Here is a 24,713-nt window from a genome sequence, read left to right as displayed (position 1 = left end):
AATTGGGATGGATAACAGCTAGGAGGTAGGGCAGGGGGGCGTTTAAGGCTGTTCTTTCTGGCAATGACGCACAGAGATGACTTTTACTGAGTCAGAACATTGGTCCACCCAGGACAGTATTGCCTACTTGGACAGGCAGCAGCGCTCCAAGCACAGGGTTGTCCCATCCAAAGTCTAACCACCAGGGCTGTCCCTTCTTAGCTTCCAAGATCTGTTGAGATCAGGCTAATCCTGGGCCAATTTGAAGCCTAGCATTTCATTTTTCCCTGGGCTAATATTTCCGCGGATTGCCTCCAGCGCTGGACGCATACAATCTGGGTCTCAACGGGGATGCTTACCTGGGCGCAGATATTTCACGGAGATGTGTTTACTCTGGCGGGCACCGTCTGCCGTGCTCAGCTCACAGGTATACGTTGTGAGGGTCCCCGACTTGTCAGCCGCGCACTGAGACTCACTGGCCTGGAGCGCGTACAGAGTGCAGTTGAGGGTGGAATAGTTGGTCCCTGCAACAAAGGGGCGTCATGGGGTTGAAAATCAGAGAGGGACCCATCTTCGGTCTGGGCGCTGTCGCCCTTGGCCCTCGGATCATTAAGAAGAGGGGTAGTCAACCTGTGGTCCTCCAGATGTTCATGGACTACAATTCCCATGAGCCCCTGCCAGCATTCGCTGGCAGGGGCTCATGGGAATTGTAGTCCATGGACATCTGGAGGACCACAGGTTAACTACCCCTGATTAAGAGAACATGTGCCACCAATTTGGGCTGGCTCCACCCACTGCCCTGTGTGACATCTCTTTAATTGTTTTGCTTCTGGAAGCAGGGTCTGCCCTGCCCAGTGAGCACATCAGGCTGAGATGGGTAGATTTCCTAAACCAAAACCAGAGATCGATGTGCATACACATTGCCAGACTGGGCATACAAACCCAGCCCTGATCAGTGACAGCCAGATTGGTAGGTATGTCCTCCGGCTTCTCCTCCTAAGGAACGACCCACCTCTTTCGTTTTTGGGCCACGATACAGTAGAATGTTTTTTGTGGGGGTGGGGGGCCACCACGAACTTAAGAAGAAGAGTTGGTTTTTCTACCCTGCTATGCCAAAAGAGATCAGGGCCTTGCAGGATAGTAATCAGTTCTGCAGGGCCTATAAAACACAGCTACAGTTGAGGCCAGACCGCCCCGGCTCCCAAAAAATCAGACAATACACCAGATGCAATTTCAAGAAGAGGTGGTCTCACTGCTAAAAAATAGAAGGAAGACCAACCCCCTGAAAAACAACTGGAATTCCCAAAGGTTTATCGAAATAAGGCTGAATGTAACTACAGAATGTTCAAATATTTTATAATATTTATACTGGGTTTTAGAATGGATTGTTTTTATATACTGTAATCTGCCCTAAGCTACCAGGAAGGGCAGGAAATAATAATAAAGATAGTTATTATAGCCGTTTTATTACAAAGGAACTTCAAGAACAGAATGGAAAAGGAAATTGCTATAATGCAAGTTATTACAATGCTCAGAACAATGGAATCCCCAGGACTCAACAGGGACATTGGTTTCTTCTCTCACTACATATGTTAACCTCCATTCTTAACAATCCTTCAGAAAGGCCAGATGTCCTCTTTATTTTATTTCTTTTAATTTGAATGATTTAAACAAGTAGATTGTAATGGAACTATGAGTTGTATAATGCAAAGTAGTTTGGAAAAGGTTTCCCATGTGATTCAATTTCAAGTGAACACAAACACATCCAAATTTCTTTTTTCTTTCCTTTTTATCTTTGGAATCTGTTACCCATTTTCATAATGCCGTATGTTGATTTACTCTCAGACTTTGCCTGTAAGTATAAACTGCTTACTTCCATGATATTGTGTCCGAGGAAGTGTGCGCGCACACGAAAGCTCATCCCTTAAATAAAACTCTGTTGATCTTAAAAGTGTCCCTGGACTCAAAAGTAGTCCTGCTGCTTCAGACCAACGTGGCTACCTGCTTGAATTGATTATCATCATTATTAGTTACCACAGTTTTAAAATCCTGGAACATCTTGTGACATCACTTCCGGCATTTGTTGGCAGGGGCTCCTGGGAATTGTGGTCCATGGACATCTGGAGGGCCGCAGTTTGACTACCCCTGAGCTAGCCCTTGTGCCCTAATTTCTCCCAGTCTGCCAACCTCACTCATATACCCGGTGAGTTCAGAGGACATTTCTTAGTTAAGTAAGAATTCCAATCTTTCCCAACTTTTATTCCTACCTAGCCCTTACTGTGTTGCTTCGATTTTCATAAGTCCATTTTCTGCATTACGGTATATCAGCCTGATACCTTTTTCTTTCTCTTTGCACTGTTTTTCTGAGAGCCAGTTTGGTGTAGTGGTTAGGAGTGTGGACTTCTAATCTGGCATGCCGGGTTTGATTCCCCACTCCTCCTCCACATGCAGCCAGCTGGGTGACCTTGGGCTCGCCACGGCACTGATAAAACTGTTCTGACCGAGCAGTAATATCAGGGCTCTCTCAGCTTCACCCATCCCACAGGTGGTCTGTTGTGGGGAGAGGAATGGGAAGGTGACTGTAAGCCGCTTTGAGCCTCCTTTGGGTAGGGAAAAGTGGCATAGAAGAAACAACTCTTCTTCTTTTTCTTCAAACTTTTGTAATCCTAGAGCTTTTGCCTTGTTTATTGGATGTTTTATGTGGATTGCTTTGTGCTGTATTGTACGGTCCACCTTTGAATGGCAGCAATAATAAAATAACAGCATTCATGTTGTATCTGTGGAACTGCTGAGGATCGAGCTTGAGGTTAAAAGCAGGATCATAGTTTACAATGTAATTGACCAACGCCCGGCTAGATCCCGTCTGCCGTATCCAGTCCATTTAAACTGAAACTGACCAATAGCACGCACTGGCGGGAAGATCCACTATTTGATCGTGTATATAAATTGGGGCTTTCAGGGGGTTTGTCTGTTCAGTTCTATTTGCAACATGCTGGGGTCCTAATAAAGAGCTCAGATCACTTCCTGTGTCCATCCTGAACCCACAGATCTAACAATTCATTTCTCCATGTGCTCCTCCTTTGTGTAGCTCAAGGCTTCCTTCCCTCTCCCTCCCTGAGGCTGGACGACAGCGGAGTTGTAAAAGAGCTGTGTGGCCATTTCACCTGGCTCCCTGGCAATTGTCCTCGCTCAAAAAAACAAGGGTTCGGAGACTCGTCCTGGGAGCAGAGCACAGTATGAAGACAGCTGCCCCCCATCTTGCATCTCTGAAGCTCAGTTCTACTCCAAGTGGCTTTGGGTGTGAAAGAGATGCGGGAAAAGAGGAACCGCAAGATGAGCATTGGTCAGCTCTGACTGGCAGTGGCTCTCGGACATCACCTGTGCCCTGGTCCTTTTTATTGGAAGAGGCCAATTTGAGTCTGGGACTTTTTTGTGTAAATCAGATGCTCCAGTGCTGAGCCACGCCCCCTCTCTATAGCTGCCTGAACTTGGCTTTTCTGGTGTTAGAATCACAGAATCATAGAGTTGGAAGGGGCCATACAGGCCATCTAGTCCAACCCCCTGCTCAATGCAGGATCAGCCCAAAGCATCCTAAAGCATCCAAGAAAAGTGTGTATCCAACCTTTGCTTGAAGACTGCCAGTGAGGGGGAGCTCACCACCTCCTTAGGCAGCCTATTCCACTGCTGAACTACTCTGACTGTGAAATTTTTCCCCCTGATATCTAGCCTATATCGTTGTACTTGTAGTTTAAACCCATTACTGTGTGTCCTTTCCTCTGCAGCCAACGGAAACAGCATCCTGCCCTCCTCCAAGTGACAACCTTTCAAATACTTAAAGAGGGCTATCCTGTCCCCTCTCAACCTCCTTTTCGCCAAGCTTGAACATTCCCAAGTCCCTCAACCTATCTTCATAGGGCTTGGTCCCTTGGCCCCAGATCATCCTTGTCGCTCTCCTCTGTACCCTTTCAATTTTATCGACGTCCTTCTTGAAGGGAGGCCTCCAGAACTGCACACAGTACTCCAGGTGTGGTCTGACCAGTGCCGTATACAATGGGACTATGACATCTTGTGATTTTGATGTGATGCCCCTGTTGATACAGCCCAAAATGGCATTTGCCTTTTTTACCGCTGCATCACACTGCCTGCTCATGTTTAGTTTACAATCCACAAGTAAACTAAACTGAGTGTTCACTCAGCCCAAAGTCATAGTATCCAGTTCTTGTTTGGTTAAGCCAATGAGGCCTCTAGTTGTGCGCCTGGCTGCAAAAGTTCATTCTTGATCCTTTATCTAGCCTTCCCTGTAACCTACATGCTTTTCAGAAGCACGCAGAATTGTGAAACAGCAAGGTCAACTTATGACTTGCACTCGAAAGCTCACATCTTGAATAAATCTTTGTTGGTCTTAAAGGTGCTACTGGACTCTGATTTTATTGTGCTACTTCAGACCAACATGGCTACTCATTTGAATCTACCCCTGCCCCAGCCTTTCCCAACTTTTTTTACCATTTAGAAACCCCTGAAAAATTCTTCAGGCTTCACAAAACCCCAGAAGTGGCAAGATCCTGCAGAATATGGTTGGGAACTAGAGCTTTATACATGCCCACCTTAGGCTCCTCCTCTTCCCACCCCATTAAGGCCCATGATTGGCCATTTTGGGATGGGCGGTCAACATGACTATATATGTTCATAAAGGTATCCCCTGTGCAAGCACTGAGTCATGCCTGACCCTTGGGGTGACGCCCTCTAGCGTTTTCATGGCAGACTCAATACGGGGTGGTTTGCCAGTGCCTTCCCCAGTCATTACCGTTTACCCCCCAGCAAGCTGGGTACTCATTTTACCGACCTCGGAAGGATGGAAGGCTGAGTCAACCTTGAGCCGGCTGCTGGGATCGAACTCCCAACCTCATGGTCAGAGCTTCAGACTGCATATCTGCTGCCTTACTACTCTGCGCCACAAGAGGCTCATATATGGTCATATCACCCGATAAATGTTTAACTAATTTAAAAAATATATACAAAATTAATGAACACCCAGTCATTCAGGAAACCCTTCCAGGGTCATCTAGAAAGCCCCGTGTTTCACAGAACCCTGGCTGAGAAACCCTGCCCATTGAAACATTTCCCTACCTGAAATATTGATGGCTCCATTTGGTTTCCAGTGAACATTGAAGAAAGAAATGTCCGTATCTATGCAACAGCTCAGCTCTCTCCTTCCGCCATCACACGGAATCACGATATCCCCGGATGTCGTGATTTGGATTAAAGAAACGGTGATGTTGACCTCTGCTCTGTGTATTGTGGTTGGGGAAGTCTCCCATTCAGTAAAAGTGCAACTGTATTCTCCTGCAACAAGAACAAAATGGGTGATGGATGGATTGTGCCCCCCTCTCCGTTCCCTAAACATTGCAGGATTCAGTGACTGTTAACTTCCTGGCCTGGCTCTTCCTTCACAAGGGAGCACCAGCTCTCAGCCAACCCACAGATGGAATATGCAAGGCCTGCACTGAGTGTAATTCAACAGAATACAAAGTGTGTTCTGTAGGGGAGGAGATGTATATTTAGCATACATAGGATAGGAGCTTCCTGATTGTCTCAACTGGAGACTTCCTGCTCTTGGGGCACACTTCCTCCCTGCTCACCTCCAGAACAGCAGTTGAACCGAAGAATGACTGCAGACAACAGCTACCTGGATATTTAGGTGTCTCGCTCTCTTTCTATATATAGCTGTTTCTTTTCATAAATAAAACTATTTTATTCTTTAAGCAGCCTTATGCTCAGCTCCCACTGCGTTTTCAGACTCTGCTGACACCCACTCAATATGATTGTCTAGTCCAACATGAGGGTTGTGAAGGTCTTTTCTGTTTTCCTTCCAGCATCTGCTGGCATCAGCTATGGACCCTTTGTTCCAGTAGGTCACATGAACATCTGAAGCTGCCTTCAACTGGATCAGACTCTTGGTCCATCAAAGTTAGTCTTGTCTTCTCAGTCTGGCAGTAGCTCTCCAGAGTCCCAGACTGTGGTCTTTCACACCAGTGATTGCTTGATCCTTTTAGCCGGAGACACTGGGGAGGTGTGGAGTTCAGGCCGCTGCCAGATTGCATTGGGGAGTAGGGGCATGGAAATCTCGCATCAGTCTTTCCCGACATAAGCCAACAGCTGAGCTCTTGAAGGATCGGGGAAGGGACGGAGGGGAACTGAAGAATGCACAGATTCTCCTGAAGAGGCCTTTCATTTTTTTTTTGAGAAATGCTTTGGGAATTTTTCGGAGGTTTAAAAACAGAGCACTAAAACAGCCTTTATTCCCTTCTTCTCAATTCCTCATTCTGACACACCTTCCCTTGGGGAGGGGCGTGTGTATGAAATAGTGTGGTAATGCTATTGTAGCTTTTTTAAAAAAAAGAAACAAACATGGCGAACAGGGCGGAAGAGACGGAAGTGACACTAGAGGGGGGCAGGGAACAACTGGTGGCCACAGACCAGAGAAGCCCAAATGCTACATTTACACATTGGCCAGCCCTGATTTAGACCCTGTTACTCTGCTTCTAAAAATGAAAACTGGATTTCTGGGGATTCTTTTGCGGTGGGACAAGTGAGGGGGCAGTTCTGCACCCAAAAAGGCGAATTTCAGTGCAGAAACGGACAAAAAAGTCAACCTTTAAAAATGCACATCCGAATAATATCTCTAGTGTGGCAACCGTCTCAATCTCTAGTCCAGGGGTGGCCAAGCTGCGGCTCTCCAAGTATCCATGGACTACAATTCCCATGAGCCTCAGGGGCTGGTAGGAGCTCATGAGAACTTGGACATGGACATCTGGCGAGCCACAGATGGCCACCCCTGCTCTACTCATCATTTTGCTCTCCGTTTAGAATTACCAGACTCGTTCAGCAAAATATTTCGGATTTTCAGCGTTGATATTGACTTTCCCTCTGAATGTGCCGTCGCTAGGGAGTGCCTGCCGCTGCTGGAGAGGGGACTTTCTCTAAAAGACCACGTCACGTTGCTCGAGTTGGCTCTCGACTCGCATCTCATGGTGACCGTGTCCCCCATGTAAATTGGTTCGGGCGAGATGGAGATGTTTGTTCCACCTGGAGATGTAAAATAAAAGGTCTTCAAAACCAGTGGGAAACAGTGTTGCAAAACTCTCTTGAGTTTTAAAAATTAGTGTCACTAACTCAGAACTATTATGTCCTTCTCAGATCTATTGGGGGTGAGGTGGGCTGATTAGAACACATCTGGGTGGGGGGAACCCTTTAAATTGACTTCTTTGAAACATTTTTATGCTGCCTTTCCATCAGATTAGAGTCCCTTAGGTCAGTGGTTCTTTATATCACCAGGGACCAGTCAACACTTGACAATTTTACTGAGGCCCGGAGGGAGGGTAGTCTTTTGCCGAGGGACGTTGCCGCTGCCTGAGCCCCTGCTCTGCTTGCTTTCCTGCCGGTGCCCCTGACTTCCCACTGCCCGCTGCAGCTGCGCAGTGCCACACCGAGGGGGAGCCCCAGCCATGGTGCCCGCCAGAGAGCACCAAAGGTGAGCCGGCAGCAGAGTGGCAGGAGGACAAGGAGGAGCCACGGCCCGATACCGACTGATCCACGGTGTGGTACCGGTCCCTGGGGCTGGGGGTTGGGGACCACTGCCTTAGGTTTTGCACGGACAAACACTGGAGCAATTAAAACCAACATTTGATTTTTGAAACAATTCAATTTAAAAAAGCACATCAGCAAACAAGGGAAGAGGGTCAGTAACAGTTATTGAGATTCTCATGAACAAAACAAGGCAGAAGACATCAATAGAACGGGATAGATTTATCTTCCTGGGGAGTTGGTGACATGACTGAGACATCCTATTAAAAGCTCTGGATGTGATGTTGACCCCGTGGGTCAGGGGTAGGCAAACTGCGGCCCTCCATAGGTCCGTGGACTACAATTCCCATGAGCCCCTGCCAGCTCATGGGAATTGTAGTCCATGGACATATGGAGGGCCGCATTTTGACTACCCCTGCCATGGGACTTTGAGATCCCAACTGATGTGGGCAGTCCTTGCTTCTATCAGGGACCACCAACTCCTGCTTGATCTTGGTCCCTTTATACTCCCTAAACTCCAGCTATTGGGCAGTGCTGAAAAATCCAGACGTTTGGGGGGATTTTTGGGGGACCGCCCCTTTTGGTATCTGAAAAATAAAAATAAAATGTATCTAGCTGAAAGAATAACCAAAAAATACAGATAAGCTATTCTGGGCGGCGGCGGGGGGGGGGTGACACTCTTTGGCTCACATGACTTGAATGTGCACCTAGTCCAAATGATTCTATTGACAGCCCTGATTTAAAGTGACTGCGCTCCAGAAGCCCACACTTCTCTCAGCAGAGATTCGCCTCATGGATTTATTTCCCCCTCCTTGTTCACTGTGAGGCAGCTGCCTCCAATCTTATACCCCCCCCTCCACAGCGTTCAGGAAAAGAAAGAGCCTCCTGCTGCGCTTGGCTCCCCTCCCCGCTCTGAGCTTCCCCAATCAAGTGCAGAATAATTGCGGGGGGGGGGGGGAAGACTCAGGTTCAAATCTATCTGAATTCAACAGGATTGACAACAGGAAAAAAACAAAGTAAGCGCAGAACCATCCCTGGTTTGCTCCATTGCCTGCCTTTTAACTAGAGATCCCAGGGATTGAACTTGCGATCTTCTGTTTCCAAAGCTCTGTCACCAAAAGGCAGCCCCTTCCTTATCGGCAAGAGGACATCCGCATCATCGGCTACTTGATCCTTTAAACTGGGGTTGCTGGGGAATTACCATTGTGCCTTCTAGAGGTGATGGAGCGAGGAGTGAAATAATGGTAAAGGTAAAGGTACCCCCTGTGCAAGCACCAAGTCATGTCTGACCCTTGGGGTGACGCCCTCCAGCGTTTTCATGGCAGACTCAATACGGGGTGGTTTGCCAGTGCCTTCCCCAATCATTACCGTTTACCCCCCAGCAAGCTGGGTACTCATTTTACCGACCTCGGAAGGATGGAAGGCTGAGTCAACCTTGAGCCGGCTGCTGGGATTGAACTCCCAGCCTCATGGGCAGACAGCTTCAGACAGCATGACTGCTGCCTTACCACTCTGCACCACAAGAGGTTCTTAGTGAAATAATTTTTTTTTAATTTCTGCAAAGAGAAACTTGGCGTACAAAACAATTTCACAAATCAGAAGCTTGTATTTGACTGTATCTTGAAATACTGCCAATGTCAAACTGAACTGTTCTCAAAGGTCAGGGGAAGGAGCAGTGATTGTTTATGTTAACAGAGAATTGGGAAAGAAACGAAAGTTGCCTTTTTTGACCTCTTCGGGGAGCTGGCATGGATACAATAGGGTGGTCCTGTGGGATATATAAGGGGTGGAGACCCCCGGTTATTGGCTTGACCCGAAAGGACATCATCTTTCCCTGCCTTCAATGGAAGGTTATAAAGTCTCATATAACCTTTTGTTCTACACATAGAATCGGCAACTGCCCCTGTCTCATATATTTCTTCTGCAGTCAAAATATAAAAAGGTTTTTCTCTCCTTGTGATTCTTTGGGATGGGCAAAAGGAACCTAATCTGGCTGTTTGGCCATCAGAGGAAATACAGATGCTCTACCTCTAAGCCACTGCTCTTCCCCAAAGGAGATCACACAAATGATTTCTCTAGCAGGGCCGTGTCAAAACTGCGGTGATCAAGAATTGCACACATTCTTTGGAGAGGAGGAAAGTGTTGGTACCACCAAAACAACAGAATGCATTTCAGCAAGCAGATCTCCAACATTACCATAGATTTCCACCAAAGAGTTCCCAAATGAGGTAGAATCTAAATTGTAGGATCTGTTTAAGGCGGCAGCCGCTCTCTCGTTTGCGTCCTCAAGTGGAATAGCCCGTGCTGATGTTACCTCATAATCTACCACGGTGCTTCCATTCCTAGAGAGACAGAAACACTAGGCCCAGTTATTTCAGACTCAAGCATATGACCGAGGGTACTCCATGGTATTTCAAACATAGGATTTTTTATAAAACTACACCAACGAGGCTGCAGCCCCAGACCACCTACAGCCCCACGCCCCGATGGAAGACGGAAAGGAGGAAGAACAAGATCCTGGGTTGCAGTGACAATGCCCCCCTAGCTAGTTACACTGCTCTGACCCTCTGCTTCTGCCTACCTTCTTGTCCATCACACTGGTGGCAGCAGATGGTTTTACTGCTCTCACCAGCTCACAAATCACTCTGCTTAGGATGGTGACCCCCAGTGGGAGGGCAGCACCCAGGCCATCAGCCCACTGGGACTTTTCCTGTTGGCCTTGATGACCAATCCACCCCTGCCCACCACTGATCTCGCCTAATGTCTGTTTCGCTCTGACCTTGATGGCCTCGCTTGATCTCAACAGATCTCAGATTCTAAGCAAGGTCTGATTAGAACTTGGGCCCCTTCTGCATGATGGAAAAGCTGATGAAAACTCACTAAATGCATCGTGGTTTTCTGATCTCTGCACAGGAGAGTGAATTTACTCTGCAAAACTGATTTTGCTCTGCGTGGTGAACTGCCTCTTCGGTGCTTTAAGCGTCTTTTAAGTGTTGTTTCTGAAAGAAGCTTTTCACACATTCATTTCTGCATGGAGCCAAATAAAACAGTTTAAAAAGCAACCAGTTTAGGCCGCTTTATTATATTACAATCGTTGTTCTGCATTGAATATAGACTGTTGAAAAACTACATTGCGATGCTCTCTGCATGAAACAATTCATAGCCCTGCCCCCTGTAGTTTTGCCAACTCCACTTTGTTCTCTAATGCAGTCACTAATCTGCATAACCAAAGGAGCTTCTCTGCATGACTAATAGGGTGTCTGAGACAGGCAGGAGAGAAATGAACGTGTGAAAAGCCTCTTTCAGATACAACGCTTAAAAGACGCTTAAAGCACCGAAGAGGCAGTTCACCATGCAGAGCAAAATCAGTTTTGTGGAGTAAATTGACTCTTATGTACAGAGATCAGAAAAACAACAATGTATTTAGTGAGTTTTCATCAGCTTATCCATCATGCACAAGGGGCCCTGCCTGTCTCAGGTGCTCTATTAGTCATGCAGAGAAACTCCTTGGTTATACAGATTAGTGACTGCATTAGAGAACAAAGCATGTCACTGGCAAAACTACAGGGGGGCAGGGCTATGAATGCAGGCAGGGGCTTATGGGAATTGTAGTCCATGGACATCTGGAGGGCCGCAGTTTGACTACCCCTGTTTTAGATTATTGTGTCGATTGGATTCCCTTTTTTTTATTGTGTCGATTGGTTTCCCTTTTTTTTGATGTAGGCTCTCTATTGTATACACCCCTCTTTTGGTTTTTGTTCACATTCATGACTCCAGGTTATCTGGCCCCTTGTGACAGGGACCGCATTCTTGAGGCTAGGCTACTCTCTCTCCTTTTGATTGCAGCCTGAATGTGGACTGACTCTGTTTGAATAAATGTAAATTCTACTTTTGCGATATACTTTGTGGCAGATTTATTTTACTGCACAGAATATCATGCTTCTATTACTAGGCTGCTAACTTTGCTATCATAACCAAATTAACCATAAAACCCACTGTGCATACCTGCCCATACAAGGCCTTCATTAAACCCTATTTAGAATAGTGTGTACATTGTGTGCATGCTTTTTGCTTATATAACCTTCTTTGCAATGATTTGGAGAGTGTTATTTAATTTCATTTCTTCTTGTAATCTCATCAAATGTATGAAGAAGAAGAAGAAGAAGAAGAAGAAGAAGAAGAACCAGAACCAGAACCAGAACCAGAACCAGAACCAGAACCAGAACCAGAACCAGAACCAGAACCAGAACCAGAAGAGTGGTTATTTACTAAGTAAACAGGCACATTTTTCCTTACCTGAACCCTGTAACACTGGCACTTCTAAAGCCTTGTAAAGTACTGTAGCCCACAGTAAACTGAAAAAGAATTACACATAAATGCTTTAATTACATCAGCAAAACAATTAAAACCACAGAGAAAATAGGACTATGGCCTTGATTTCATTCAAATTGGACTCCGCATTCATGTAGGCGGTCCCCTCCCCAGGCTCTTTGACATCCCTTCCAGTTCCACTTTGTCAAGTTGCCTTAAAACCTTTGGTTACAAGACATAGAATCACAGAATCATAGAATCATAGAGTTGGAAGGGGCCATACAGGCCATCTAGTCCAACCCCCTGCTCAACGCAGGATCAGGCCAAAGCATCCTGAAGCAATATGAAAACGCATTCAGGCTGACAGAGGGCTAGAAGACGGGTGGTATTTTGGAGAATAAATCTTTTGAAGGGGGACTCCAAGAGAGAGAGAGAGAGAGATTTGGACATGTTTTATAAGTGTGGGAGCCTCTTTATTTTTTTACCACGTTGTACCCCCATTGCTACATCACACGAGTGCATTTAAATATCAGTTCGCCCAAGAGGGGCTGAAATGTGTTTGGCTTTTTGTATTAGGTCATTTATCTATGTGTCATCCATGTGTTTGTACCAAAAATGCCATTGGTTTTGAGTCACCATCAAAGGAAACGATAGGGAATAAATCAAATAAACAAATACGGTAGATCAAAAGAGAAAACACTGGATGGAAATCATTTTCAGATTTCAGACATACCGCGTGCTCCAAATCTCGTTTGTATTGTTCATACAAGCTGGAGGATGGATCCCTGAGGGCACTCTGAAAGGCTATGTTGAGTCGGACATGCATTTTCATGATGTAGATTTCTCCAGTATCTGTAGTGGAAAAGAAGAGGAGGAAAGATTGTATGATGTTGAATATGAGACTATTTAAAGATAACGTTCTCTCTGACCATTTTTTCTCCAAGGGACTGTCATGTGTGACTGTACGACAGTTTCGGAAGCAAAGAGGGCTATGGTCTTGTCCGGAAAATTACAGCCCCAAATTGGAAGAAAAACAGTGATTGCAACAGTGCGCTATGCTTGTGGACCCAAACCACTCATCACACTAACTCCCGAGTGCATTTTTACTTTGACTTACAAGCTTGGTGTAGTGGTTAGGAGCGCGGACTTCTAACCTGGTGAGCTGGGTTTGTTTCCTCACTCCCTCACATGCAGCCAGCTGGGTGACCCCGGGCTCGCCACAGCACTGATAAAGCTGTTCTGACCGGGCAGTGATATCAGGGCTCTCTCAGCCTCACCCACCCCACAGGGTGTCTGTTGTGGGGAGAGGAATGGGAAGGCGACTGTAAGCCCCTTTGAGCCTCTTTCGGGTAGAGAAAGGCAGCATATAAGAACCAACTCTTCTTCTTCAGTGATATCTCTTAGCCTCTCTCACAGGGTGTCTGTTGTGGGGAGAGGAATGGGAAGGCGACTGTAAGCTGCTTTGAGCCTCCTTCGGGTAGAGAAAAGCGGCATATAAGAACCAACTCTTCTTCTTCTTCTTCTTCTTCTTCTTCTTCTTCTTCTTCTTCTTCTTCTTCTTCTTCTTCTTCTTCTTCTTCTTCTTCTTCTTCTTCTTCTAAATATCTGGCATGTAGGACATGAAATGAGAAGGCCCGAGATCATACTGTGGAGCAGGGACTAACCTCCCTCCTGCCATTTTCTCTATTTGCACAATTTCCCCCCTGCCATTTTCTGAGTCTGAAAGGGTCCTCTAGGCCAGTGGTCCCCAACCTTTTTATCACCAGGGACCACTCCCAATCATCTGAAGCCTCACAGTAATGCTACTTACAGACCTCCCCCCCAAATGGCTTTAATTGCCTTCTTTTTCTTATTCCAACCACGAATCTTTTCATTTTGCAGGTCATCCGAGAGAAAGGAACACGACTCGTTAGCTAAAGCCCATCGGCTGCTGCTTCCTCCTACCTTCCGGCGACGGCTGGCAATAGATTCCGTGAGCAGGCAGCTGTGCGGTGCAGTTGTGATCCTCTTCTGGCGCTGCAGCAGTGGAGGAGGAGGCGGGGCTAGTGCACAGGCCCTCGGGCCACTCGTAGCCATCTTCACAGTAACACTGAGAGCTGCGGCTGCTGCTGCCTGTCGAGTTGCACACTGATGCACAGACATGAAACAGAAAGCAGGGAAGTTAGGCGCGGCATTTGGTCCAGCCTGGTAATTCGCCGTATTGGCTCTGCGTTCCAGATTCAAACAAAACACAGGCTTCTGGAAGTGGCAAGCATTGTGCAAGAGTCAGGACCGGCAGGTGTTACAGGAACTCCTCTTGCATTTAATCAGCTCTTTCTTCCGGAGGTGTGTGAGCGGGAAAGGGAGGAAGTATTTAAAAAAAATGTTTTTTTAAAATAATAAAAATGTTTTTTTAATATCCGCTTTTCATACCCCAAAGAGTCCCAAAGCGGCTTACAGACACCTTTCCCTTCCTCTCCCCACAACAGACCCCCCCTGTGAATTAAGAGAGCTCTGAGAGAACTGTTCTAAGAAAACATCCCTAAGAGAACTTTGACTGGCCCAAGGTCACCCAGCTGGCTCTACATGGAAGAACAGGAAATCAAACGCGGTTCTCCAGATCAGAGTCCATCTCTCCCCATAACAGACACTCTGTGAGGTAGGTGGGGCTGAGAGAGCCCTGAGAGAACTGCTCTAAGAGAACAGCCCTAAGAGAACTGTGACTGGCCCAAGGTCGTCCAGTAAATGGAAGAGTGGGAAATCAAACCCGGTTCTCCAGATTAGAGTCCACTGCTTTTAAACGCTATACCATGCTGGCTTCTTTTCCCTTTGCAGAGAAAGCAATTTCTCATTAGTTTTTTATTGGTTGGTAGTATAGTCACACAAGTCATAAGGCTACAAGGAAGATTTAAAAAGAAAAAGGGAAATTACGCTTCAGCCTTGCAGGAATGCTCTATATCAGTGGTCCCCAACCTTTTTATCACCGGGGACCACTCAATGCCGGGGACCACTCACTGGGGACCACTCAACGCCTTTTACTGAGGCCCGGTGGGGGGGGGTGGTTTACTCCTCTACTCTCAACCACTGCCCTAACGCTCTCTGGTCGCTATGGTAATGTTTAAACATCCCTTCAAAATAAGATACAGACACGCCACAACAATGAAGTGTGTTGTAAAGGGCTGGGGAGGGGGGGAGAAGGCGTCCTTCGGGGCCCACCTCCAATTAGTCGAAGGACCACATGTGGTCTGCGGCCCACAGGTTGGGGATCGCTACTCTATATGAATGTGCTAACATAGCCTGGAGATCTCTTGGAATAACAACTAAACTCCTGGCAGGTGAGATCAGTTCACCTGGAGAAAATGGCTGCTGCATTCTGGCAGAGTTCAAACATGCAACAAGGGCAACGCATCAGGCTACTTAAAGGAATGAAATAGTTGTATTAAGAGGAGAAACAAATTTTGGAGAGAGAGAGAGAAAGAGAGAGAGACCTAACTGTTATTCTGTTGTCTTTTGAGAGACCTTTAATGGCATTTCAAAACACAACACAACAATAGTTAGACAGTTAGATCTCTCTCTCCCCCCTCTCTCCTCTTTATATACAAAGTTTGTTTCTCCTCTTAATGAAACTATGTCATTCTTTTAAGCAGCCTTGTTCTGTTGTCTTCCTGCCCAGAGCACTTTGCTAATCTAATATTTCATCTGCATCTTCCTGGAAAATCAGAATGGGCTGGGAGCCTGGGAAAGAAACGCTTCAATGAATCAAGTTTAGCCATGTTTTGACAACCTCAAATGAGCAGTTTTGCTTCCAACTGATAAGCCCTTGGATTCCTTTCTCAACGGCCTCTCATCTTCCCAGCTTTGTCTGCATAAAGCTTTCCCTCCTGTTTGAAGTGAAATCATATCCCGAGAATGTTTTTCTACCTCTGCCCATTAATGCCATTCAGCAATGAGGCATCAAGGAAGAATTCTACTTGCTCCGCCTCCTGCAGCAGCCATTTTGTGGCCTGCAGCAAAGTCCTGAGCACCAGCAATCGGTCTCGGTCTGTTATGGAGGCAAGCAGGGAGGAAGTGTGCTGAGAGAAGCAGGAAGTCTCCAAATGAGCCAATCAGAAAGTAGTAGGGTTAGGGTTAGGGTTAGGGCTAGGGTTAGGGTTAGGGTTAGGGTACATAAGCTACAATTCCCTGCTGGCAGGGGCCCATGGGAATTGTAGTCCATGGACATCTGGAGGGCCGCAGTTTGACTAACCCTAGGCAGCAGCTTGGGTGGCAGCACCACCACTTAAGAAGTGTTCGGGAAGGGAGAGGGAGGGCAGGAGTCCAAGGCAAGTGGGGAAGGGAAGGGCTGAGCAGCATGCAGGTGGAGCAGTGGAGTGGGGGGAAGGAGAAGAGGAGCAGAAGGGATGGGGGTATGACACACGAGAGGAGGAAGGAAAGGAGGTACTTGGGCAGCGAAGTGGCAGTGGCAGCTTGGGCGATGGAGGTTACTGAAGACCACTAGAGAGAACATTAAGGTCGGTTGAATTGCAGGGGTGGGAATCTGCCTCCCTCACCAGGCAGGAAATGGAGAGGGGAGGGTGGGAGTGAGGGCAGGACAACGCACAAGGGACTCTTGCGTGTTTCCCCATCCATACACTCTTCTCCCTGGTGGCTCACCGGTTGCTTGCATGTTTTAGAGCGGAAAATCCATTTGCCTGGATTTAACGTATTTCAAATTAAAAATGGTGAAATTGCAAGCCACCTACTGGACAGCCTCAGGATACTGGCAGTGCCTTGTGGAGGGGGCTGAATATGCTGCCCACGGCTGGAGGCTGTCCAGCTACATTTTCCTGGTGTGGAAACGGCCAAACTTTTTCTGCCGCTCAACCTTGAGGTTCCAAACTTCTCATAATGTGACCAAAGGACCACAGCCTGTTGTTTCGTCGTTTTAGCTCCTGGGGAGAGTTCAGGCCTGATTTGATCAAGAACCCACTTAATTTGTCTTTTTGGCAGGCCACAGCACCCATCAAATTCTCCTCCGGCACCACGCGCGACATGCAGGCAATCCTAAGTGACATGCAACTTCTGGACTGCAAAAAGCAGATGAACCTAAATGCATTAAGCTCCTGAATGAATTCCTGGTCCCCTCAAAGTCAGCAGTGTCTGCTCCAGACTTTCTCAACTTTTTACCATTGAAAAACCCAGGAAATATTCTTCAGGCTTCAAGAAACCCTAGAATTATAGCAATTGTGCAGAATACAGTTAGGAAGCATTGCTGTGTCCATGCCCACACTCCTTCCCACCCCCTCCAGGTCCATCTCTGGCCATTTGGGGAGGGTGGGGGCAAGTCAATACGACCATATATGGTCCTCTCACCTGATAAATAACAGTTTTTAAATATATATAAGAAATTAATTGACTCCCACCTAATTGGGAAACCCTTCCAGGGCTGTCAAGAAACCCCGGGGTTTCACAAAACCCTGGTTGAGAGAGCCTGGTCTACTCAGATGGCGGCAGCTCCCCAGGGTTCTCTCAATTCAACTACTGCATGGTCCTCTTAGCAGGGATGCAACCTGGGATCTTCTGTATACCAAGCAGATGCTCTACCACTGAACTGCTCTCACAGAGCTCTCTCAGCCTCCACCTCCCTCACAGGGTGTCTGTTGTGGGGAGAGGAAGGAGAGGCGATTATCAGCTGCTTTGAGACTCCTTCCGGTAGTGAAAAGTGGGGTATAAAAACCAACTCTTCTTTTTTCTCTTCTTTGTAATTTTAACTGGAGATGTCAGGGATTGAACCTGTGACCTTCTGCATGCCAAGCAGATGCTCTAGCACTGAGGTGCAGCCCTTCCCTCAAGCTGATGGCAAACGAGCACAAACTACTCACCTGTGGTGACTTGAATGCTCGAAATGTTTTCTGTTGGATCGGAGGTATTGATCAAAAGTGGAAAATTTAGACCGTCCAGGTATCTTCTGATGGTGCTCTGGAGTGCAGAATCTTCAAAAAGTATCTCAACAGTCACAGCATATTCTACAGGTGAGGCATCGGATGAGACAGCTGAAAAACAACTGGATGTTTTAGGACCTGCCATAATGGATGAGAAACTGCTTGCTTCTTTCTTTCAAGACTTTTATATTATTAGAGAGAGAGTCATCCCCAACTTTCTGATCCTTTGTTCTGAGTTCCTCCAGGTCAGGGGTGGCCAGACTGGGGCTCTCCAGATGTCCATGGACTACAATTCCCATGAGCCCCAGGGGCTCATGGGAATTGTAGCCCATGGACATCTGGAGAGCCCCAGTCTGGCCCCCCCTCATCTAGGCCAGGGGTAGTCAACCTGTGGTCATCCAGATGTTCATGGACTACAATTCCCATGAGCCCCTGCCAGAAAATGCTGGCAGGGGCTCATGGGAATTGTAGTCCATGAACATCTGGAGGACCACAGGTTGACTACCCCTGATCTAGGCCATTTCCACACAGGTCATTTGTTTTAAGTTGAACACTGTCAGGAAGTAGGTATTTCCCCCCGCTTCCCTGCAGCACTGCGGGGAATGGTGTGCATTCGTGTACCTCCTGGGGTTTCCTTGGCTTTTCTCCAGTCTTTTTCATATCGGTTTTCCTGCAAACTTTGCTGCAAGTTACCTTGGATTGTCCCTTTTGTGGGTGGGAAAGTTTGTATTTTCACACCCACATGACCGCTATTCTCTTCCTCGGCCAGTAGGGGGCCCTTTGTTTTTTGTTATTTTTGTTTGGCCGCTGAAAATAGCAATATGGTATTAAAAGAATCTGCAGTTTCAGAATCTCTGAATTATCATCTATCCTTTTTCTTTAAACAGGCTGGGCCATGCTATATCTTTCCAAAATCAGTCAGGAGATGGAAAACCACTATGCTTAAGGGGTTGTATCTTACCCCCCCCCCCAACTCATGTGTAGCGGAAAACTCCATGTTCTCATCTAAGGCTTAGATTTTAGCTGAGCAGAATGGCAGGATACAGTCCATGATTTCTAGATGTGATTTGCGCAACTTGCAAGAAGGTTCTTGCAAGACGAAGAATGGCAGGATACAGTCCATGATTTCTAGGTGTGAGTTGTTCAACTTGCAAGAAGGTTCTTGCAAGACGAAGAATGGCAGCATACAGTCCATGATTTCTAGGTGTGAGTTGTTCAACTTGCAAGAAGGTTCTTGCAAGACGAAGAATGGCAGCATACAGTCCATGATTTCTAGGTGTGAGTTGTTCAACTTGCAAGAAGGTTCTTGCAAGACGAAGAATGGCAGCATACAGTCCATGATTTCTAGATGTGATTTGCGCAACTTGCAAGAAGGTTCTTGCAAGACGAAGAATGGCAGGATACAGTCCATGATTTCTAGGTGTGAGTTGTTCAACTTGCAAGAAGGTTCTTGCAAGACGAAGAATGGCAGCATACAGTCCATGATTTCTAGGTGTGAGTTGTTCAACTTGCAAGAAGGTTCTTGCAAGACGAAGAATGGCAGCATACAGTCCATGATTTCTAGGTGTGAGTTGTTCAACTTGCAAGAAGGTTCTTGCAAGACGAAGAATGGCAGGATACAGTCCATGATTTCTAGGTGTGAGTTGTGCAACTTGCAAGAAGGTTCTTGCAAGACGAAGAATGGCAGCATACAGTCCATGATTTCTAGATGTGATTTGCGCAACTTGCAAGAAGGTTCTTGCAAGACGAAGAATGGCAGGATACAGTCCATGATTTCTAGGTGTGAGTTGTGCAACTTGCAAGAAGGTTCTTGCAAGACGAAGAATGGCAGCATACAGTCCATGATTTCTAGATGTGATTTGCGCAACTTGCAAGAAGGTTCTTGCAAGACGAAGAATGGCAGGATACAGTCCATGATTTCTAGGTGTGAGTTGTGCAACTTGCAAGAAGGTTCTTGCAAGACGAAGAATGGCAGCATACAGTCCATGATTTCTAGATGTGATTTGCGCAACTTGCAAGAAGGTTCTTGCAAGACGAAGGGGCTTTTCGCACTCCTTCAAAATCGCACAATGGTTGCCAATTGAAAACGCTACTGATTTGCCATTATGCACAACATCGTTGACAATCTGCCACACACCTGAAACCGATACGCAAAAAGCGCTTCCTTGTAGCGCTTTCAGGGAAATCCCCAAAAGTGGATTCACCCTCCGGAAAGCACTACAATCCTGCAACCAATCTGCAACACTAGCGGGAAAGTTCTGTGTGTTACCATTGTTGTGGTTTCTACAAAGTCCCTCCCCCTGGCTCTCTCCTCTGATCTTCCGGCGAAGCGATCGCCATTTTTTTTTCTCCGAGCGAGCCTCTGTTTAGAGGCTTCCCCGGCTTCAGTCCCTCCCCAGAGCTGTTTAGTCACTAACCACAAACAACAGAGAAGCCCGTTTGCTGATGTATTTTCCCTTTATTTTTTACACTGTTTTTGGCCGAAAATCGGGCCCGTGAGGGGGGGGATTTTTTTTTTCACTCGGGGGGAGCGTGGCAACGATGAAACGACAGCTCAAACACACCTGCCAGCTGGATGGGTCTCTCCGTTGCAACGAATCAACACATATTCGTTGCAATGGGTGTGTTTTTTTTTTTTAAAAAAACCTTTCTTAAAGGGAAAGGGGCTGTTTGGGAGCATGCTAATGGCTGCCCATTGGCTGCTTGACGGCCAGGGGCGGGACGAGCTCGGCAATAGCGCTTCCTTTCTAGCGATTTTTGCTGAGACCGGAAGCTTGTGGGAAACGATGGAAACGCAACTGGATTCCACTACAAAGTCAGGTATGCATAATGACGAATTCCACTATTTTAAATGGCGATTTTTCATTCAGCAAACAATTTGCTATAAGGATCCCGGTGCGGAAAGCCCCGAAGAATGGCAGTATACAGTCCATGATTTCTAGATGTGATTTGTACAACTTGCAGGAAGGTTCTTGCAAGAAGAATGGCAGGACTCAGTCCATGATTTTTAGATTTAATTTGTACAACTTGCAATTTTGCAAGTTCTTTCTGTCATTGAATTCCCTCCCCCCCCCCCGGTGATAAATGTTGTCATTCACATGCCTGTGAAATAATTCAGACACTGACAGCAAGGAGAACACAGTTTCTGCTCTGCCGGAAGAAAGCCACCTCGCTCTATGAACTGTCAATTTGTGAACCGTGTCACCCCTTAAATAAACACGGGCTCCTCATTCGGAAGTTCATACCTTGCCGCTTCTGCCTTCGCAAGTCTCTCTGCCCGGTCACCTCTTCTCTGCCTCTGTTGCCCTGGAGCTGGAAGAAGAAAGGCAATTTCCCCTTTTATCAAAGAGCATTCAGAAGAGACAAGGGTGATGGTCGGAGGGATCCCTTTATTCCTCCACATCTTCCAGGCTTTGCTTTTGGAAGAGGTGAAGAGAATGATTCTCTTCACCTTATTATTTTGCCTTCAATTTCTCCCAAATAAATGAGGTTAAAAACAAATGGTAATCTGACTAAACTCAACTTTTTTTACCATTGAGCAACAGCGACCGTGCATCACTGTGGTTCATTCCGCACAACTTAACTGTAGCTGAAGTCTTACAGTTTGTAAACACTATTATTTTAGCATTCCGCATGACTTCATCAACAAACCACAAAACTCCCATCAAACTCCCGCAACATTTGGAATTTTATAGCACTTTGGGGGTGAATCCAGAAAAGTGGATTCCCCCCAAAAGAAGTGCTTTACTTCTGAGCACAATCTGCAATCCGCAACGAATAAGCAAGTGGCTGAAGTCCCTGCACAAGCAATTCAAAAGTGCTTAGCGGTAAAACAAAGCTGCAATTGTCTTTAAACTTTCTGGGCACAATACAGCCCCCAGCTCGACACTGCCCGTAATTTCGGCCAGAAATTACACCCATCGCGGAAAAAAAATTTTTTTTTACTTGAAGAGTGTGTAAATGATTAAGCGCAAGCTCCAACACCAGCGAAAAAGGTCTTTCTGAGACAATGAATGAACAAATATCCATTGCTGCTGGTGTTTTGGGGGTTTTAAAAAACAGTTTTTAAAGGGAAAGGGGTTTTTCGGGAGCACAAACACAACAGTTCATTGGCTGTTCTGTTTGATTGATGGCCAGGGGCGAGCAGAAGCGCGGAAAAAAATCGGCTCCTTTGTTGCAATTCCGGCAAGACCGGAAACCTTTGGGGAATGAATAGACCGCTACTAGGACTTCAATATTCCACTAAAATTGCTGGTGTGCGGAATGACGAAATTCCACTATTAATTATAGCGTTTCTGCATACTGCAAATATTTGGCAACATTGGTTGTTGTGCGGAATGGACCTGAGTATATTCCCACCCGGGCCCCTCCCCACTTCCTCCAGGCCCATCATTGGCCATTTTGGGAGGGGTGAGCGGGCCAGCATGACCATATATGTTCACATCACCTGATGAATGTTTAACACATTTTAAATATATATAAAAAAACAACTCCCATCTATTTGGGAAACCCTTCCAGGGCCTGCAGAACCCCCCAGGGTTTCATGAAACCCTGGCTGAGAAGGCTTGGACTAAACTAAGGCTCTTGTACTTTGGTCATGTGATGAGTTGATAAGAGGCACTTGAAAAGTCAATCATGTGAGGGAAAACTGACGGCAGAGGAAAAGAGGGAGACCCAACCAGAGACGGGTTAATAAAGGAAGCCGCAGACATCCTTGAGTTTGCGAATGCTGTTAACCTTAGGATGTTTTGAGGGATGTTAATGTATAGGATCATCATAAGTCAGAAGTGACTTGGCACACTTAATATGTGTACACAGAGTAAATATTATGCTTCTGTCGTTCTTCAAACGACGCAAAGTGGACAGGAGCACATTTTAATAAAGAGAAATAGGGCACTACTGTTACAGAATTGGGTGACCCTGGGACAGTTACACTCTCTCTTAGAGTTGTTCTCACTCTTGTTCTTCTAGCGCTCTCTCAGCCCCACCTGCCTTTCTGCTGTGGGGAGAGGAAGGTGTTTGTAAAGTGCTGTGGGACTCCTTTGTGTAAGTGAAAGGTGGGGGGGGGAATGGAAAACCCAGCTCTTCTTCATTATAAAAGGAATTGGACTGTGATTGTGTGTAGTACATATTATCCACTTACTGTTTGCATGAACCTGGGCCCCTACTGCACACGCTAGATACTGTGCTTTCAATGCACTTTTGAAGTAGATTGGAAAAATACAGCTGCAAAAGCACACTGAAAGTGCATTATCCAGTGTGTGCGGAATGGGCCCTACTCCCACTGCTTTGTTTTTATACTTTTGTTGTCCCATTTTCTGCACCGTTCAACATATTGTCTAACACAGTGGTCCGCAACCTTCCGGTTGCCGCGGACCGCTGCTACGGAGTGGCGGGAGAGGGCGGCCCGGGGCCCCGCGCATGCGCGGCAGCCCCAGCGCAAACGCACATGCGCGGCAGTCCGTGCAAGTGCGTTTGCGCCGCTGCCATGCCGGCGGCCACAGCTCCCTCTCCCGGCCCCTCCAGGCCTCCAGCAAATCGGCCGCCAAAGTGGCCGATTTGCTCGCGGCCTGGCGAGCTTCTTGCTTCGGGGGGGGGGGGCGGAAGAGGGAGCTGCGGCCCGGTGCCAAGGCCTTCGCGGCCCGCATGTTGGGGACCACTGGTCTTTGAACTGCCATAATCCTAGTCCTATTCCATTGCTTATTGGACCCACCACGCTATCGATTGCATTGACTTACACTGGGCGATCCGCCTTGAATTGCTGCGGGAAAGGTGGCCTGCAAATAAATAAAAATCCATGAATACGTGAACAGCATGGAGCCTCTGTTCAAGGGACCGGCCAGTTCTTTTTTCCACCCAGGCAGCTGGCAACTCTACAGACAGGGTGAATTTTATTATAAATTGTTTCTGGAACCGATACAAGGAAATGGTCTGTTCCTGGAAGAACTGATTTTATTTCTTCGGTGATGGAACAGAAATATCTGCAGCTGAGCACAATGTACACTAAAGAGGAACCTTGATGCCTTGGACAGATTAATCCAGGTTTCGGTCAAGCTCTTGTGCCATAGTTCCATTGCTTGGAGTGGCCTGATGCCATTACAGACCAAAACTGCCTTCCTTGGAATGGGCATGGGAGTCTCGCATGCCCTCCTGGCAAACCCGGGCATGGCCTATTGACTCCTGAGATGCCAGGAGAAGGATCAGGGGGAACACATGAACACACGTGAAGCCGCTTTATGCAGAATCAGACCCTTGTGCCCCTCAAAGTCAATATCATCTACTCCAGGAGTGGGCAAACTGTGGCCCTCCAGATGTCCATGGACTACCCCTGAGGCTCATGGGACTTGTAGTCCATGGACATCTGGAGAGCCACAGTTTGACCACCCCTGGTCTACTCAGATGCCCAGGATTCAGACGCTTTGCCAGGGAACCACGATGGGGGCAGCTTTAACCAGAAGCGATATCAATGTGCCCCCATGTTCACTGTATACCTGATCTTGAACCTCAAATGCTCCCAGGGGCCGTGGACTATGGCTTGCGTACGGAAATGTTTCACCCTCAGCTCCCGTGGGAGTAATTTCTTAAAAAGGGACATGTCACATGTGGCACTGGGCCACTTCCGATTAAAAAGCTGGAAGTGACATAGGGTAGCTCTAGGAATCACTGGAAAGTCTATGGTAAGCCCATAGACTTTCCAGCAATTCCTAGAGCTACCCCATGACACTTCTGGGGTTTTACAGGAAGTGATATACCACCACAGCCAGTGTTGCAGCCCTTTCATTTCCCTCCCCCAAATCCTGCTGGGACGCAGATAAAAGGCAGAATGGTGAATGGTTTGGATGGAAAGGGTGAAGGAGGGAAAGGGGAGGGGATCGGGGCGGGGGGGGGCATTGCTAGGGAGAGAGAAAGAGGAAGTAGCCTGGTAATCCTAGGTCTGGC

General features: G+C 47.0%; 1 protein-coding gene across 4 annotated transcripts in view; it reads right to left on the bottom strand.

Annotated features, from left to right (window-relative positions):
* ADGRF5 (adhesion G protein-coupled receptor F5) overlaps nucleotides 1–24,713 on the bottom strand; it is an 83,878-nt gene that overhangs the window by 25,003 nt on the left and 34,162 nt on the right. For 2 of the 4 annotated variants that reach the window (XM_077317389.1, XM_077317379.1), the window contains exons 3-12: nucleotides 23,513–23,551; nucleotides 21,020–21,086; nucleotides 17,715–17,885; nucleotides 13,819–14,001; nucleotides 12,608–12,726; nucleotides 11,860–11,918; nucleotides 9,760–9,905; nucleotides 6,853–7,065; nucleotides 5,107–5,322; nucleotides 339–503 (exon numbers count right to left, since the gene is read on the bottom strand). In XM_077317389.1, coding sequence (XP_077173504.1) covers nucleotides 339–503; nucleotides 5,107–5,322; nucleotides 6,853–7,065; nucleotides 9,760–9,905; nucleotides 11,860–11,918; nucleotides 12,608–12,726; nucleotides 13,819–14,001; nucleotides 17,715–17,885; nucleotides 21,020–21,086; nucleotides 23,513–23,551 — 1,378 coding nt within the window. The remainder of the gene's footprint in view (nucleotides 1–338; nucleotides 504–5,106; nucleotides 5,323–6,852; nucleotides 7,066–9,759; nucleotides 9,906–11,859; nucleotides 11,919–12,607; nucleotides 12,727–13,818; nucleotides 14,002–17,714; nucleotides 17,886–21,019; nucleotides 21,087–23,512; nucleotides 23,552–24,713) is intronic. The other 2 variants (XM_077317407.1, XM_077317398.1) reach the window with 1 other exon arrangement.

Source organism: Paroedura picta, chromosome 1 (assembly GCF_049243985.1).
Source record: "Paroedura picta isolate Pp20150507F chromosome 1, Ppicta_v3.0, whole genome shotgun sequence".
In the NCBI taxonomy this organism is placed as follows: Eukaryota; Metazoa; Chordata; class Lepidosauria; order Squamata; family Gekkonidae; genus Paroedura; species Paroedura picta.
The sequence above is the reverse complement of the archived record's forward strand: the minus strand, read 5'-3'. Positions and strand labels throughout refer to the sequence as shown.